The sequence below is a fragment of the Mus pahari genome, chromosome 2 (genome assembly GCF_900095145.1).
Source record: "Mus pahari chromosome 2, PAHARI_EIJ_v1.1, whole genome shotgun sequence".
Classification (NCBI taxonomy): Eukaryota; Metazoa; Chordata; class Mammalia; order Rodentia; family Muridae; genus Mus; species Mus pahari.
The window spans coordinates 131,708,462-131,723,736 of NC_034591.1; the positions used below are offsets into that span (position 1 = coordinate 131,708,462).

Genomic DNA, 15,275 nt, shown 5'->3' on the forward strand with positions numbered 1-15,275 from the left:
CTCTCTCTCTCCTCTCTCTCTCTCTCTCTCTCTCTCTCTCTCTCTCTCTCTCTCTCTCCCCTCCCTCTCCTTCTTCCCCTCCTTCAGTCCTTCCTTTCATTCTTCTCCCCCTGTCTCTTTCTTTCCTTTCTCCTTTTTTTTCCTTTTATTTCTTTCAGAACTGAGGATCTTGAGATGGGCGTGGTGATGTATGCCTTTAATCTAAGCACTTGAGATGTAGATGCAGATGCAGATGCTGATGCAGGCTGATCTCTGAGTTTGAGGCTAGTGAGGCTAGCCTGGTCTACAAAGCAAATTCCAGGACTGCCAGGGCTATACAGAGAAATCCTGACTCTAAATAAATAAGATTCAAAAAAAAAAAAAAAAGAACTGAGGGGCTGGAGAGCCGCTCAGCTTGGCAGTTAAGAGACATGTACTGCTCTCACAGGGCCCTGAGTTCGATTCCCAGCACTTGAGGGGCTCACAACCACTTCTAACTCCAGCTTCAGAGAAGGAATGCTGGCCTCCATATGGGCACCTGCACTTGTATACATACCCACCTCACCTCCATCTGTAAAACCTCTTCTGGCCTCCATGATCATTACACACACAAGCACACACTATCATCAGTGCCTCGTGCACAAACAGACAGACACAAACACAATTAAAAATAAAATCAAATTTAAAAATCTTTTTCTCTAGCTCCTTCATTGGGGGCCCTGTGTTTCATCCTATAGATGACTGTGAGCATCCACTTCTGCATTTGCCAGGCACTGGCATAGCCTCACATGAGACAGCTATATCAGGGTCCTTTCAGCAAAATCTTGCTGGCATATTCAATAGTGTCTGGGAAATATGATAGGTGGAACAACAATATTAACTAACCAGTACCCCCAGACCTTGTGTCTCTAGCTGTATATGTAGCAGAAAATGGCCTAGTTGGCTATCACTGGGAAGAGAGGCCCCTAGGTCTTGCAAACTTTATATGCCCCAGGACATGGGAATGCCAGGGCCAAGAAGTGGGAGTGAGTGGGTAGGGGAGCAGGGCAGGGGGAGGGTATAGGGAACTTTCGGGGGGATAGCATTTGAAATGTAAATAAAGAAAATATCTTTCTGGCCATGTTTTCAGAAGCCTGGGGGCGAGATTGCTAGGGTGGATCTTCGCTTTGCTCAGCAGCTGCTGTGGTCAAGAATGAGCAGAACCCTGGGAAAGGTGCTTGGCGTGTGGACCAATACTGTTTCTAAGCAAGGCTTCTCCCTCCTAAGATTCAGAAGTTTGGGAGAGAATCCCATTTTTTCTGCAGGTGGTATGCTGTGGACCAGTCGGCACTATAAGACAAAGCCCACTCATGGCATCGGAAGATACAGACACTCGGTGACAGTGCAAGAGCCCAAAAAGAAGAAAGCAAAAGTAGAAGTGAGAGCCATTAATGTGGGGACAGATTATGACTATGGGGTTTTAAACATCCACCTGACAGCTTATGACATGAGTCTGGCAGAAAGTTATGCCCGGTATGTCCACCACCTCCGCAACCGTCTGTCCATCAAAGTCAAGGAAAGTTATGCAATGCCTACCAAAACCATAGAAGTGATGCGGCTACCAGACCAAGACAAAAAAATGGTCCTAGACTCCGTCCTTACCACCCCTGAGCGGGAGGTTCAGATCAGCGGTCTGAGTGCTGCATTTGCAGCGATTTTCTTGGAAGTACTCCAAAGCAATCTTCCAGAAGGAGTCAGACTGTCAGTGAGGGAGCACACTGAAGGAGACTTCAAGGGAAGGTTCAAAGCTCGGTCCGAACTGGAAGAATTGTTGGCCAAGTTGAACTAAAAATACTGCAAGACCTTCATGTAATTGTTGGTCTCCGAGAAGCTGCTCCTGCAAGTTAAGGGTTAAGGAGGAGCATGAACGCTCATGATGGGAATGCCTCCTTGCATCTGTGCAGCGGGGCTTGCCGGTTACCACTTCCCTTAACAAAATTGAGGGCCTTTTCCACCTAATAAACGTCTGCTGTTGTCAAAAAAAAAAAAAAAAGCAAGCAAGAAAAAGAAAATATCTAATAAAAATTATAAATAAAATCTTTTTATTTATATTTTATTCTTGAGTCATGGTCCTACTGTGTCATTCTGGCTATGGAATTTGCTATGTGGAGTAGGCTAGACTCAAACTCATAGAGAGATCTGTTTCTGCTTCCAGAATGCCGGGTTATGAACGTGTGCCTCTATGCCTGTCTTGAAAAAAAAAAATTGAATTCTAAAACCAGATGATGTAAAAGTGGACACCTGTGAGCCCAGCACAGGGAGACAGGAGGCTGGAAGCTCAGGAGTGCAAGCAATCCTCACTACAGAGTGAGCCAAAGCCAGCCTGAGATGGCTAAGGTTTCATTATCTTTAAAACTTGTGAAATTGTTTTCTTAAGATGACTGTTACTTCCTTGTTTGCAAGGCAAGGAGGAGGAAGTTGCAAAATTTCACCTCCCTTCCATATCGTATTCACAAGGGGCAGGGCCAAAGCCTGCATGCTGCATTTTGCAACCATACTTCCCATTTGGATGACATGAAAAACTGGTTACTGGTTCCTTCTCAAAGGCTGTAATTGCCTTTAAACATACAGCTGCGCCATTTCTCGACACTTTCAATAGCTTCTCTTGTGACCAGGTAAATAAACCTGGAGCATGGCATTCAGTGTCTAGTTTTTATTTTATTTTGTTTTGTTTTTTGTTTTTGTTTTTTTTTGTTTTCGAGACAGGGTTTCTCTGTGTAGCCCTGGTTGTCCTGAAACTCACTCTATAGACCAGGCTGGCCACGAACTCAGAAATCCGCCTGCCTCTGCCTTCCAAGTGCTGGGATTAAAGGCGTGCGCCACCACCGCCTGGCTTAGTTTTTAATTTTTATTTATCTTTTTCAATACTGGGGATGGGACCCAAGGCCTTGTGCATCCTGCTCCGTGTCAGTCACCAAGCTACCATCCCAGCTGGCCTTTAGCACTCTGCAGATGCCTATAATCTAGCACTCAAGGGGCAGTTTTCTGTGTGTGCTTATATTTGCTTATGCCTTGTGTATATCTATGTTTTTATGCTTACTCATATACTCTGTGTGTATCTGCACACTTGCCATTGTGCACATGTGGCAGTCACAGGGCACTGTGTGGGACTCAGTGCTTTCTTTCCTTAGTGGCAGGTGCCTGCACTCATAGGTCCTGAGTTTATCATTTTTCACTCAGACTTTTGCCACAGCTCAGCAGCTCTGAGGTGCAGTTCTGAACTTGTCTTAGGGCACTCAGCAGGCCCGAAGTTGGGTCCTTCACAGCCAGCTGGACTGTCTCACCTAGGATGCACAGTGAAACCCTGTCTTGAAAGTTTGACACAAAAGAAACATGCTCTCTTAGAAAACCTCATGTTTGGCCCTAGAGGGCTTGGAAGGTAAGAGTACACACTGCTCTCACCAAGGACACCAGATCTGCCCCAGCACCCACAACTGCCTGTCACTTCAGTCCTCAGTGACCCGATGCCCTTTTCTGGCCACTGTGGCTTTTGGCTCTGAACTTACTTGCACATACCCCTCCCCCCCCCCCACAGGCATCACTGAAAATCCACCTTTAAAAAGTTTGGTACAGAAAGACCCATATACGTGCCAATCATGGAAATCCTTTACCAGTTCTCCTCAAACAACAGCTGGGAGCAGTGTAACACGGAGCTTCTATTCATTTATGTATTTGTATAAATAAAACATTTCTCAACACAAATGGGAATCAATAGTTCCCCAACTGGCTGTTTTCACTTCATACAGATTGTATAGGAAGCTAATCTTTTTTTTTTTTTTTTTCTGGAATACTTATTGCATCTTTTTTTTTCTGTGAACCATTTATTCATAACCTTTGCCACCTTTTCTACTGAGAATTATGTGCGAGCGCATGCACCACATGGCCATCTGCCCCACGTGTTGTTCCTCAGGTGCTATTCAACCTTCTATTTTGATGACTTCTCACTGGCCTGGAGCTTGCCAAGTATGTGAGACTGTCTGGCCAGCAAGCCCCAGGGAGCCTCCCGTTTCCACTCCACAGTGCTGGGATTACATGTGTGCCACTACACTTGGCATTTTTAAAAAGTGTGTTTCAGGGAATTCAGGTTCTTTTTATAAGCATCTCTCAGCTCTTGAGTCAAATCTCTCTTCCAGTCATAGACCATATATGCTCATCTCCTACCATGGCTTTTACCATTCTATACTTTTGCTTTTTAAGTATTGGCTATGGATCCCCAGGGTCTCGCTAGTCAAGTGTTCCAGCACTAAGCCACAGCCTTCATTTATTGTTTTATTCTTCCTTCCACAAAGGATTATCATTATGTATTCAGGCTGCTTTTGAGTTACCATTTGAATGCTGAGAATGCAGATGCGAGCCATCACACTTGGACAGCCATGAAACCCCACCTTCAATGTCTATATCACAGGGACTGGCACTTCCTCCATGTCAGCTGCTCTTGACTAAGCAATGAGGCCTTACAAGAGTGCCAGCTACTTATTTAGTTTGACCCACAGTTTAAAGAATCCTTCAGGTAAGGCAGACTGCTCTAGCTGGCACCCTCTTATCTGCTGCCCCAATCTGTTTTCTGTATCATAACTTCTCAGATGGTTTCACACTCTGAAGTTTTGTTCTATTTTTGTTGTTGTTCGGAGACAAGACTCATGTATCCCATGTTGACCTGGCTGGCTTTCGTTCTTTTTGTTTGTTTGTTTGTTTGTTTTTGAGACAGGGTTTCTCTGCATAGCTCTGGCTGTCCTGGAACTCACTTTGTAGACCAGGCTGGCCTCGAACTCAGAAATCTGCCTGCCTCAGCCTCCCGAGTGCTGGGATTAAAGGCATGCGCCACCACACCCGGTTCTGCCCACAGCATCTTTAAAGCTGTCATAAAAGGTATCCCTTCCTGTCACAACCCCCAGGTTGAGGCTGGGTGTGATGCTGCAAGCTCACAGGTGGTTAGGATATGCAGGGCTAGTAAATCAGGACCAAGTCATCCACCTGCGGAGTGTCCTGTGTTCACAACTTTTTTTTTTTTTAAAGATTTATTTATTTATTATATGTAAGTACACTGTAACTGTCTTCAGACACTCTAGAAGAGGGTGTCAGATCTTGTTACGGGTAGTTGTGAACCACCATGTGGTTGCTGGGATTTGAACTCAGGACCTTTGGAAGAGCAGTCAGTACTCTTACCCGGTGAGCCATCTTGCCAGCCCCAGAACCTTTTACAACTCTAGAGCCTCTGAGCTATGGCAAAAGTCCTAATGAAAATCACTGTCTCTGGAGCCACTCAGTGGGTACCGGCAACTGCCACTAAACCTTATCTGAATTTGATACCTACAAAAATGGTGCAGGAGAGCGCCAATTTCTGTAAGCTGTCTTCTGATCTCTACATGTGCACCATAACAAGTGTACAAACACATAATGTCAGCAAACCACCACCACAACAAAATATTCTGGGGCTGGGATGTGACTCAGTGGTTGAGGGCTTGCACAGCATGAGCAAGGCCCCGGATTCTAACCCACCAGGAATGGGTCTCTTCCCCTCTCTCCAGCACCGAAATTACAGATGCACAGGAGCACATCTGACTGGGGAGGCTGGGGGTCCAGACATAGGTCCTTGTGCTTGTGCAGCAAGCAGTTTGCCAACTGAGCTGTTTTCCCAGCCCTTAAAGCATAATCTTACCTACCAGCCTAAAGGAATCACGGGGGATGTGCCACCTGGAATGATGATGTTACAGCCTGTGGAGGCTGTGACAACTTTCTGGTTGCCAGGTATAGTTTTAAAATACTTGTGTGACAATCTCTCCCCCTCTCTCCCATTCCAACCCACAACCAAAATTTCCAGATACATGCATCTGCACTGGAAATGGGGTATGCACAAATAAAAAAAACAAAACAAAGCCGAGTCAATTGGCAGGTTTCTAGCTGAGGTCTTTATTTCCATTGTATGTACAGCAAAAGTGCTGCTGAGAAGGCACAGCATCCAGACAGCACATAACTGAATTCTCTCTCAACAATTAGCAGCTTAAGATCTAGCAACTACAGTGTTAACGTTCACACGTTCACAAGTATCGTCTCTTTACTCTTTGATTCGTGCATGTGAGTCTTAGTCTTACACACTTGTATAAAACACACTTACAGTCTAGTAGTCAGTCCCTTTTGAGGGCATCACCTAGCATAGACAACACACAGAAATGTTTAACTTGTAGAGCCACATTCAAAATCCCAGTTTTATTGGGGGTGCTGTGGGAACCATCACTTTGCCTGTGCTGGCTTGTCGAAGACAGCATTTGGTTTTGTTTGAAATGTGTATAGTCCAAGGCTTCAAGGCCAGAACCCTGGAACTTACTCAGAATCCAGGATTCACTGAGTACCTTAGAACACAAGTTCAGAAACAAAACCAAATGCAGTCAAGACCACACCAAAGCATGCTCACTGTCAGACAGTCCTGGCAAGGAAGGCGTTTCCCCACCGTTCTGGTGACAAATGTTTTAGGCCAATTGGGATGGGGCTAAAGAAACACCATCAGCGATGGATCCAACTGTACAACCACAAGTCACCCAGGCCAACACAGCCAGCCTCACTCACCCGGGCTAGGCACCAGCATGGACAAGGGAATCAGGAAACGCTTCACTTTAGTGGGATTTTGTTTTTTGTTGTTGTTGTTGTTTGTTTTTTTTTTAATTTTTATTTTTTAAGGAAAAGAAGCATGAAATTATGGGCAAGCTTCTCTCAGATCAAGTGCTAAACCATCAGAGCAAGGCTATAGAAGGGCTGTGAATAGAAAAGAGATTCCAAGGACAGCCACAATTCCAAGAAACTCAAAGGCAACAGGGATGGGCAGCAAAAGTACAGGTGGGCAGGATAACAGATGTGGTACAAACTGAGTGCAGGCGACTGTGGGCCTGGTGAGCGAGCAGGGGTAAGACAGCAAGAAGCCATGACAGGGCCTGGCCTGGCCTCAAGACAGTGTGTTGGAGGAAGAAGGGGAATTAGTGCAGGTCTGTCTGTCTCTCTGAAGCTCCAGACAACAGAAACTGCCTTTAGGCAATTAGAAACTTCAGCTTATGGATCACAGTGGCATTTGTGGGTGGAGGTGGGGTAGGAGTAGGGGATAGGGTTCCTGTGGAACCGGTAGAGAAGCCAGTGGGCTGCCACTGAATTGTCTCTCCCACAGCCCCATGGGGTTCTCTTCTATACCAGAGCAACTAGATTATGGCAACAAATGCTAGCCCAGCAAGGTCATAGTGTCCTGTGGCACTCTTGCATGAAGCTGCTGCAATATTTTCAGGTAAAGTTAACCTTTTAAACAGGCTTGGGGACCATTTGTTTTGGCATGAATATGCATTGGTTTTAATTCGTTTTTTTCTTTTGGTCCTTGCTCTAGGTGCTCATTATGAGGTGAACAAGCATCTGGGATGAAGACTGGGTACCTGAGTTAAACTATCAAAGTGAGAAGGTCAGCTGGCCAAAGCAAGAGGAGGCTGGAGCTGCTATGTAAACCATCCTTTCCAACAGACAGGGCAATACCACCCTAGTTCTGAAAGAATGTCCTGGTATGGGGACATAGGCAAAACATACTTCTTTGTCCAGGGCATAGTACATGACCCCTTTGCATCATGTGGGCACACAGAGAGGCCACTAGAAATGGCATTTGACCTCTAATGATATGAGATTAACCAGGCTCTGAAGGTTGATTCAGGCTCTACTTGAGTGATGGAACTGGCTACAGGGTGAGGATCAAGCTCAGTTTACCTTCCTAAAGTGTCTCTAGATAGCCACTGAGCAGTTAGGTTAGTGTAAGTCAGTCTGGGTTAGTAGGAAGCTTGCAAACGTGTGCAACTAGAACTTGGGTCCTTCTAACCTGACATTTCCTTTTCTGCTTTTTTGGGGAATCATCTTCCATGGATCCTCGCAGGCAGACAGAATAAAGCTTTGAAGTTAGTGACTGAGGCAGAATGCAGACGAGACGACTCCATATCACTTTGGTTTCGGCAGTTAGGGGGTGTTAAAACAATAAATTAAGCAAACACAAGGAGTAATTTTTGACTCTCATAACATAGTAGTAGCCTTTCTTCCTAAAGAGAATCCCAGCCCAAGGTCACAGGGTGAACATTTACTTGGAGGGAAAACAAAATCCAGTCCTACCACGCTAATCTGTGTAGTCTTGTCCCCTTACTCTGTAAACCCCTCACCATTCTAACCAAGCCAAGCTGGGGAGATGGTGCTGTGTGGTGATAGAGACCAGAGAGCCAGGGCAGCCACAGGTGACAGAGGGTGGCACTGGCAACAGGCTCCAACTCAACTGTTTCCAGACAACAGGGAGCAGCACGCCGAAATATCCACACGGCTTCATTTGAAAACAGCACTGCTTTATTTCAGAGAAAAAAAAATAAAAGACCCTTCCAACCCAGTCCCCTCCACCCCCCCCCAAAAAAACCCGACCAACCAACCAACCAGCCAAAAAAAAAAAAACCCCAATAATAATAACAATAATAAAAAATTCTATTAGAAATTATAAGGAAGCACTGAGAGTTTGAGTATTACATTCTTCAAGTATGTTGTTCGGATTTTTTATTTTTAAGTTGGTAACTATACACACACATATATAAAAAACAACCAAACCTTAAAAGTGCGGCCAAGGGATTTTGCTTAAAAGTTAGGATTAAGGGCTACTTCACAATACTGAACAGGATTGCGCAGTCATCCTATGGGCTTGATGCTCTTGCTTCCAATCCCGGCAGTTAAGAAAGGAGCAGGTTCAGAAGTGATCATACTTCAGGGTTAGCGTGAGAAAGCTAGGGAGGTGCCTGCGTTCTTCCATGGCAGGGAAAAATCCACCCTGAATCTAAAATTCCAACCTGGAATGTGGTGGGATTTCACAGTAGAGTTAGTCTGGATGAGGAGAGGGGCCAGGCAGGGTGGGTGTTGGGCCTGGTCAGGTTTTTGCATCTGTTTAGTGGGTTTAGTGCAGTTCTCCAAGCTTCAATTCAGAATGCCCTTCAGTGTGCTGCAGATTGTTCATGTTAAAGGACTGTTTCAGATTTGCATCCCAAGGAAAATCATGCTACATAAAAATGATCCAAGATTTTTGCCCAAAAAACTTCTTGGATAAAATCTAAAAAATACTATTGCAATTGTGTCTCTTGAAGAAAAAAACATTATTCTAAATGTAAACAGATTCACTCAACTCTCTTGTAGAAAACTTCAGAGTGGGTAATGCTGCTGTCTAGCTCTCGGCATGCACTCGCCAGACGGTGAAGAGCACTGCGTTCCATGCCAGCATCATCTGGGGGGTGAGAAGAGCCGGTCCACGTAGCTGAAGAGGGCATCCCAGTGCTTCCAAAGAAAGGCAATGAAAGCCACTAGGAATAAAGTGCTGAACGTCCTGTTGCGTGTCTTCATGAGAGGGACCACACAGTTGGCTACTGTTGACACAAACACCAAGAGGACTGCCATGACAGCAAGGAGGATATTGATGAGTTTGCCCAGAAGGTTTCGGGCAGTGGCATTCTCCAGCCCTTCCAGTTGCACCACCTGCTGCTGTTGCTGCTGCAGCTCCATCTTGGAAATTCGGGTTTGACAGGCCTCCAGAGCCTCCTGTGGGCCAGACAGGGGATGATTAGGCTTCTATTCTCAGAAGTACAGCTGGACACGCCCTGGAGCCAGGATGTATCCTGAGCCATGACAAGGATTTCAAACAGCTACAAGCCCTGGATATGAAAAGCCAGATGCACAGCACTCGCAGGTGACACTATTCCCATCCTGTCTACTACACTCCTAGGAGAACAACTATGGGGAGCAGGGGACATACTTGGATTTATTTTGCCTAGAATTTACTTACTTAATTTATTTATTTAAGACAAGAGTCTTGCCAGGCGTGATGGCGCATGCCTTTAATCCCAGCACTTGGGAGGCAGAGGCAGGCAGATTTCTGAGTTCGAGGCCATCCTGGTCTACACAGTGATTTCCAGGACAGCTAGAGCTATACAGAGAAACCCTGTCTTGAAAAACAAAACAAACCAAAACAAAAAAGACAAGAGTCTCTTATATGTTCTCTATATAGGGGAGATGACCTAGAACTTCTGACTCTTTTGCCTCCATCTCCTGAATGCTGAGATCATAGGTATGAGCCATCATTCCTGAGTGGCCTAGAACATTTTAATGAGAAGATCTCAATTGTATGGGTTTTATCCTTTTAGAAATTGTAAGTCTAAGGTACACAAGACATATCCACGTGTTTGACTCTGAACACAGCCTCTCAGTGTTCTCAGTTCTAGTCCCTGCTGCTGTGGTAGCACCGTCAGACTGGGATGTTTATCCTTTACCTGTATTTAACTGTACATGTGAATTTGCCTAGCACAGGGTTATTACAGGCATTTCCTACCATAATATGTACAGTATTCTACTTGAATTCATCCATAACTTACTTCCTTTCTCCTCTCCTCTCCTCTCCTCTCCTCTCCTCTCCTCTCCTCTTTTCTTTTCTCTTTTTGCTTAATAGTGGGTCTTGATCACACCGTGTCCAAAATACATGGATCCACCTTATTCTTGCATGTATAGATATGCACATGGACATGGGTGCACGTTCATGTGAAGGTCAGAAGACAATTGTGGCTGTTGGTCCTCAGGTACCTTTCACTATTTGTTTCTGACAGGGTCTCTCACTAGCTGCAACTTTGCCACGTAGGATAGACAAGCTGACCAGTAAGCGCCAAGGATTTGCCTGTTTCATCTTGCCATTGCTGGGATTACAAGTGCATGACACTATGCCTGGCTTTACATTATGATGATGATGATGATGACACTATGCCTGGCTTTACATTATTATTATTATTATTGTTGTTGTTATAGTATGTGTGTGTTTGCATATGTGTGGGTGTGCCATGGCATAAGTGTAGATAGAGTTTAAAGGACAAATCTGAGGATTGGATTGGTTCCTGCCTTCCACCTTTACCAGGCTCTGAGGGTTGAACTCATTTGTCAAGCTTACACGGTAAGCACCCTTTATATGTTGTGCCTTCTAGCTGGCTCTCACGTCTGACTTTTTATGAGGGCTATGGGAATCTGAACTTATGAATCAAATACTTTGCCAATTGAGCCATCTTCCCAGCTCTAGCTTATTATTATTATTATTATTATTATTATTATTATTATTATTATTATTTAGCTACTTACTATGCAACATTTCATAGTATAGGTATTTCACACTTTACCAGTAAAGTCCCTCTGAAGGATTTTTTTTTTCTGATTTTTTTCCACTCTAACAATGATGTAGTGTGCTTCACTAACACATTACCTGATGTTTTTAGATCAAAAAGGATCCATGATTGGAGAAAGAGAACTGTGACCCTGCTGTAAGGAGGGCACAATTCCTTTTCAGGTCAGTCTCTGAGATGGATAGACACTAGGATCATACTCTACAGAGGGCATTAAAGTGACCTGCTCTCCCTAAGGCCCTATGTAAACTGCATTCTACCACTCAGGAAAACAAACCTTCTCCCCTAGTCATGACAGACATCCTCCCAAGACAACTAGTGGTTGCAACCATGAGATTTTTTTTCAGCCTTGAGTTCAATGGCTTTTGGTTTCCTAGGTTGTAAGGTAAGGTTCAGATAGCTTCAGGCTGTAGCTAGCTCAAGAATGGATAATGGATGCTACTCACTCCAGAATTAACTTGGGATGAAAAAAATGTAAATAGAATTCCAGAACATAAAGATGTCAGCTGGGCAAACAGTCAGGACAGTACCTTGATTCCTATGAGTGGGTGTTCTACAAGTTCCTCTTCTACACACTACTAGCTTCTTTCAATGTGCCTCATAAAACCCACCATAAAAACAAACAAAAAAAGAGAACAAGAAAGAAAAAAAGAACTAAAAAAAAGAAAAAAGAAAGAAAAACAAACAAACAAACAAAAATCTAAAAAACCCCACCATGACCTCTGAGAGAATCTCCATAGAAATCAGAGAAACCCTGATATTTCACTTCTCTCCACAGAGAAATGAAATCAACTGTTTACCTTCAAATTCACTGCTAGGATTTCTCACAAACTTACAAACAAACAATGGAGGATTCTCACAAGCCATGCAATGTGCCACCTGTTACAGAGTAGGGACAAAAGCCCTTTACACAGAAGCAGAAGATACGCAAGATGGCCAGGAGCATTGTCTGAACAGCTCCAGGGCAGCAACCAATGATGAGATGGTCTAGTTTTTCTCAGACAGAGACTGCTCTGTCCCTAAGACATCTGCCAGTGTCTAGAGCTATACCTCCTCAAATGGCATGGACTTTACTGGGTCAAGGCAGGTGTGTTGCAACTGATAGGAACTTTTCTTGACTCTCCAGACTCCTGTCTTTGCCCATTTTCTTCCTTTCTTGTTTCTTACTTATTGTTCATACTAACCTGGATATCCCGGGCCCGTTCATATGACTGATAGGCGATTTTCTCTTCCATGCTGGCCAACTCCTGCTTTAAGTTCAGGATCTCATTCTGGTGGAGCTCTGTCAGGTCATTCAGTTGTTCTTCTAGTCGCTCACATCTAAGAAAGGAAGTAAGGTTGGAGTTTTAAACATTCTGCATCCTCCTTGATATAATTTAGATCAATCCCTAAATCCTTTCTATAAAAGAAAACAGAAGCCCAGAGCTTGAGCAAGCCCAGACTACTGTGTGCCAGCAGTTGTAGCTTTCAGTCTCCAGAAAGGTAGCTGTCACAAAGCCATCCTACAGCATCATGACTTTCCAGTTTTCTCCACAGCCCTGGTTAGCTCTGTACACCTGTGATGCTGAAGCAGTTCTTATTCTGCTCTGAGTATGGAAGCAGCAGAAACTCATGAAGGAAATCTCATTGGGATGACTTTGTTGCTGAGAGTGATTTGAACTGTCCAGACCTGGCCCAAGAGGTTTCAGCGGAGAAGAATTTCAGTATGTGGCCTAGAGACTATTTCTGTAGTATTCTGAAGAATGTGACAGCTTTTTGCCCATATTTGAAGAATCTACCTGAGGCTAAGGTATAGAGATTTATATTAATTACATTGGCAAAGGAAATCTTAAAAAAAAAAAAAAGCCCAACAGAGACTTTATTCTCTGGTTTAGTCTCATGAAGAACACTTTGATTAAGCATAGCAAGCTTAAAAAAGGAAAAATATAAAATGTATGGTTCAAGTAAAATTAAGGGACACCAGAAAGAAAAATGGAGCTGAATCCTGTGTTCAAGGAGATAAAGAGAATAAGGGAGCTGTGATCACCCAGTTACGCTTATTTGTTTGTGTTTACAGTTGAACAAGGAATAGTTTGTACTTTTAATATGGAATGAACTATAATCTAGAAATGGAGGAGTGCACTTGTGATTCAGATCTTGAGGATGGAAGACACAACCTTTTGATCCAGATCTTGAGGAACAGTGATAATGAAAAGTTTAGGCCAGGCATGGTGGTACACACTTTTAATCCCAGAATTCAGCAGACAGAGCTATGTAGATCTCTGCGTTCAAGGTCATTCTACAGAGCAAGTTCCAGGACAGCCAAGTTTAGGCAGTTAAGGAGTTGGAAAACAGAAAGCTGATGATAATGTAATAGAAAAAGGGGGCTATGTTCTAGCTCCAGCAAGGAGAACTCAGAAGCTTCAACCATGCAGCTCTGGCTTTTGAGTTAAAAATAAAAGGAACTACTTGGACAATTCATACTGGTTAGCTGGAGCTAAGAAATTAGCAGTGATTAAGAGACCAGTATCACTGAGGTGAAATCTTCTGGGAAGTGTTTTCTGAGAGCACAAAGAAGTTGTGTTCCAGAGATAGTCAAGGCTGTACTTTGTGCTGCAGCTGGACTCAGTAATGGATAAGAGTCATCCTAGTGGTACTGGTTTTGAAGGTATGAAGGGGTCATGGAGAAGAGCTGAGGCTTGGCATTGTGAGAGGCTAAGGAAGGCCACTGGTGAAGGTGCAGGTGCAGTTGACAGCCTAGTTCTGAAGGGGTCATGCAAAGAAGTTTGGCTTGGCATCATGAAGAGAGCCTATGAGAGGTTATTAGTGAGACCTACTTGCAGTGGAAGACCCCAGTATCCTAGAGACGCCAGTACCATAGGATGATCACCAAGAACAGCAGCAGCAGTGGGGTGGAGTCAACCAGAGTCCACAGTGCTACAGAGAGCAGAGCTGGAGAAGTGACGCCATCCCTTTGGAGGACCCCAGAAGATCATGTCTAGATCCCAGATATTGCAACAAGAAGCTGTAACACTGAAGTTACCTTGGAGACCCCAAGATGTTCAAGATGCTAGAATCATAGGATATCTGCTGAGGAAAGCTGGTAACAGGGAGTGGAACCAGCCCAGGAGAAGTTTGTTGCAGTCAACGGGATGAAAAAGAAGTTGGAGATCTGAAGACTATTTTGATATCAGACATGGAGATGCAGAATTTGGAGTTTGACCAGCTGGTTTTCTATCTTGCTTTGGGGATTATAGTTAAGAGATTGAATGAATCTCAGAAGAGACTTTGAATTTCGGACATTTAACATTGTTGAGACTGCTATAGACTATGGGGACTTTAGAAGTTGGACTAACTATATTGCTTATTATGCTATGGGTAGGTATGGCCTTCATAGACTCATGTGTTTGAACCAGCCTATGGGGGCCAGGGAATGGGATGTGGTGGTTTGAATATACTTGGGCCAGGGAGTGGCACTATTTGGAATCTTGGCCCTGTTGAAGTAGGTGTGGCTTTGTTGAAGGAGGTGTGTCACTGTGGAGGTAGGCTTTTGATCTCATATATGCTCAAGTTAGGTGAGATATGGCATTCACTTTTATTGTCTGCAGATCAGAATGTAGAACTCTCAGCTCCTCCTTTAGTATCATGTCTGCCTGCATGTCACCATGCTTCCCACCATGACAATAATAGACTTAACCTGTGAGCCTATAAGCCAGTCCCAATTAAATGTTTTCCTTTATAAGAGTTGCCTTGGTCATGGTGTCTCTTCACAGTAATAAAACCATAAGTATCTTAGTCTGGGTTTCCATTGCTGTGAAGAGAAATCATGATTAAGGCAGCCCTTATTAAAAAACAAAAACAAAAACAAAAAACAGAATACTGGCTCCACGTGGTTAGAAGGAGGGTCTCATTGGTTAGGAGGAGGGTCTCATTATCCACCCTGACAGTGACACTCTTCCTCCAACAAGGCTACACCTATTTCAACAAAGTCACACCTTTAAATACTGCCATTCCCTGCCATTCAAGTATTCAAACACACTTCTATTGTGGGCATTCTATTCAAACTATCATATATGGCATATG

At 44.0% G+C, this 15,275-nt stretch overlaps 1 protein-coding gene and 1 pseudogene across 6 annotated transcripts in view; one reads left to right on the forward strand and one right to left on the reverse strand.

Annotated features, from left to right (window-relative positions):
• The first annotated feature begins 1,171 nt into the window (after positions 1-1,171).
• Positions 1,172-1,853, forward strand: LOC110317314 (annotated as a pseudogene).
• Positions 1,854-6,678: 4,825 nt separating this feature from the next.
• The window catches only part of Tmcc1 (transmembrane and coiled-coil domain family 1), a 114,089-nt gene continuing 105,492 nt past the window's right edge, over positions 6,679-15,275 (reverse strand). For 5 of the 6 annotated variants that reach the window (XM_029535636.1, XM_021190649.2, XM_029535638.1 and 2 more), the window contains 2 exons: positions 12,398-12,533; positions 8,538-9,594 (listed from right to left, as the gene is read on the reverse strand). In XM_029535636.1, the coding sequence (XP_029391496.1) occupies positions 9,280-9,594; positions 12,398-12,533 (451 nt within the window). In that variant the 3' untranslated portion in view covers positions 8,538-9,279. Of the gene's footprint in view, positions 9,595-12,397; positions 12,534-15,275 lie in introns of all 6 variants that reach the window. The other variant, XM_021190650.2, reaches the window with a different exon arrangement.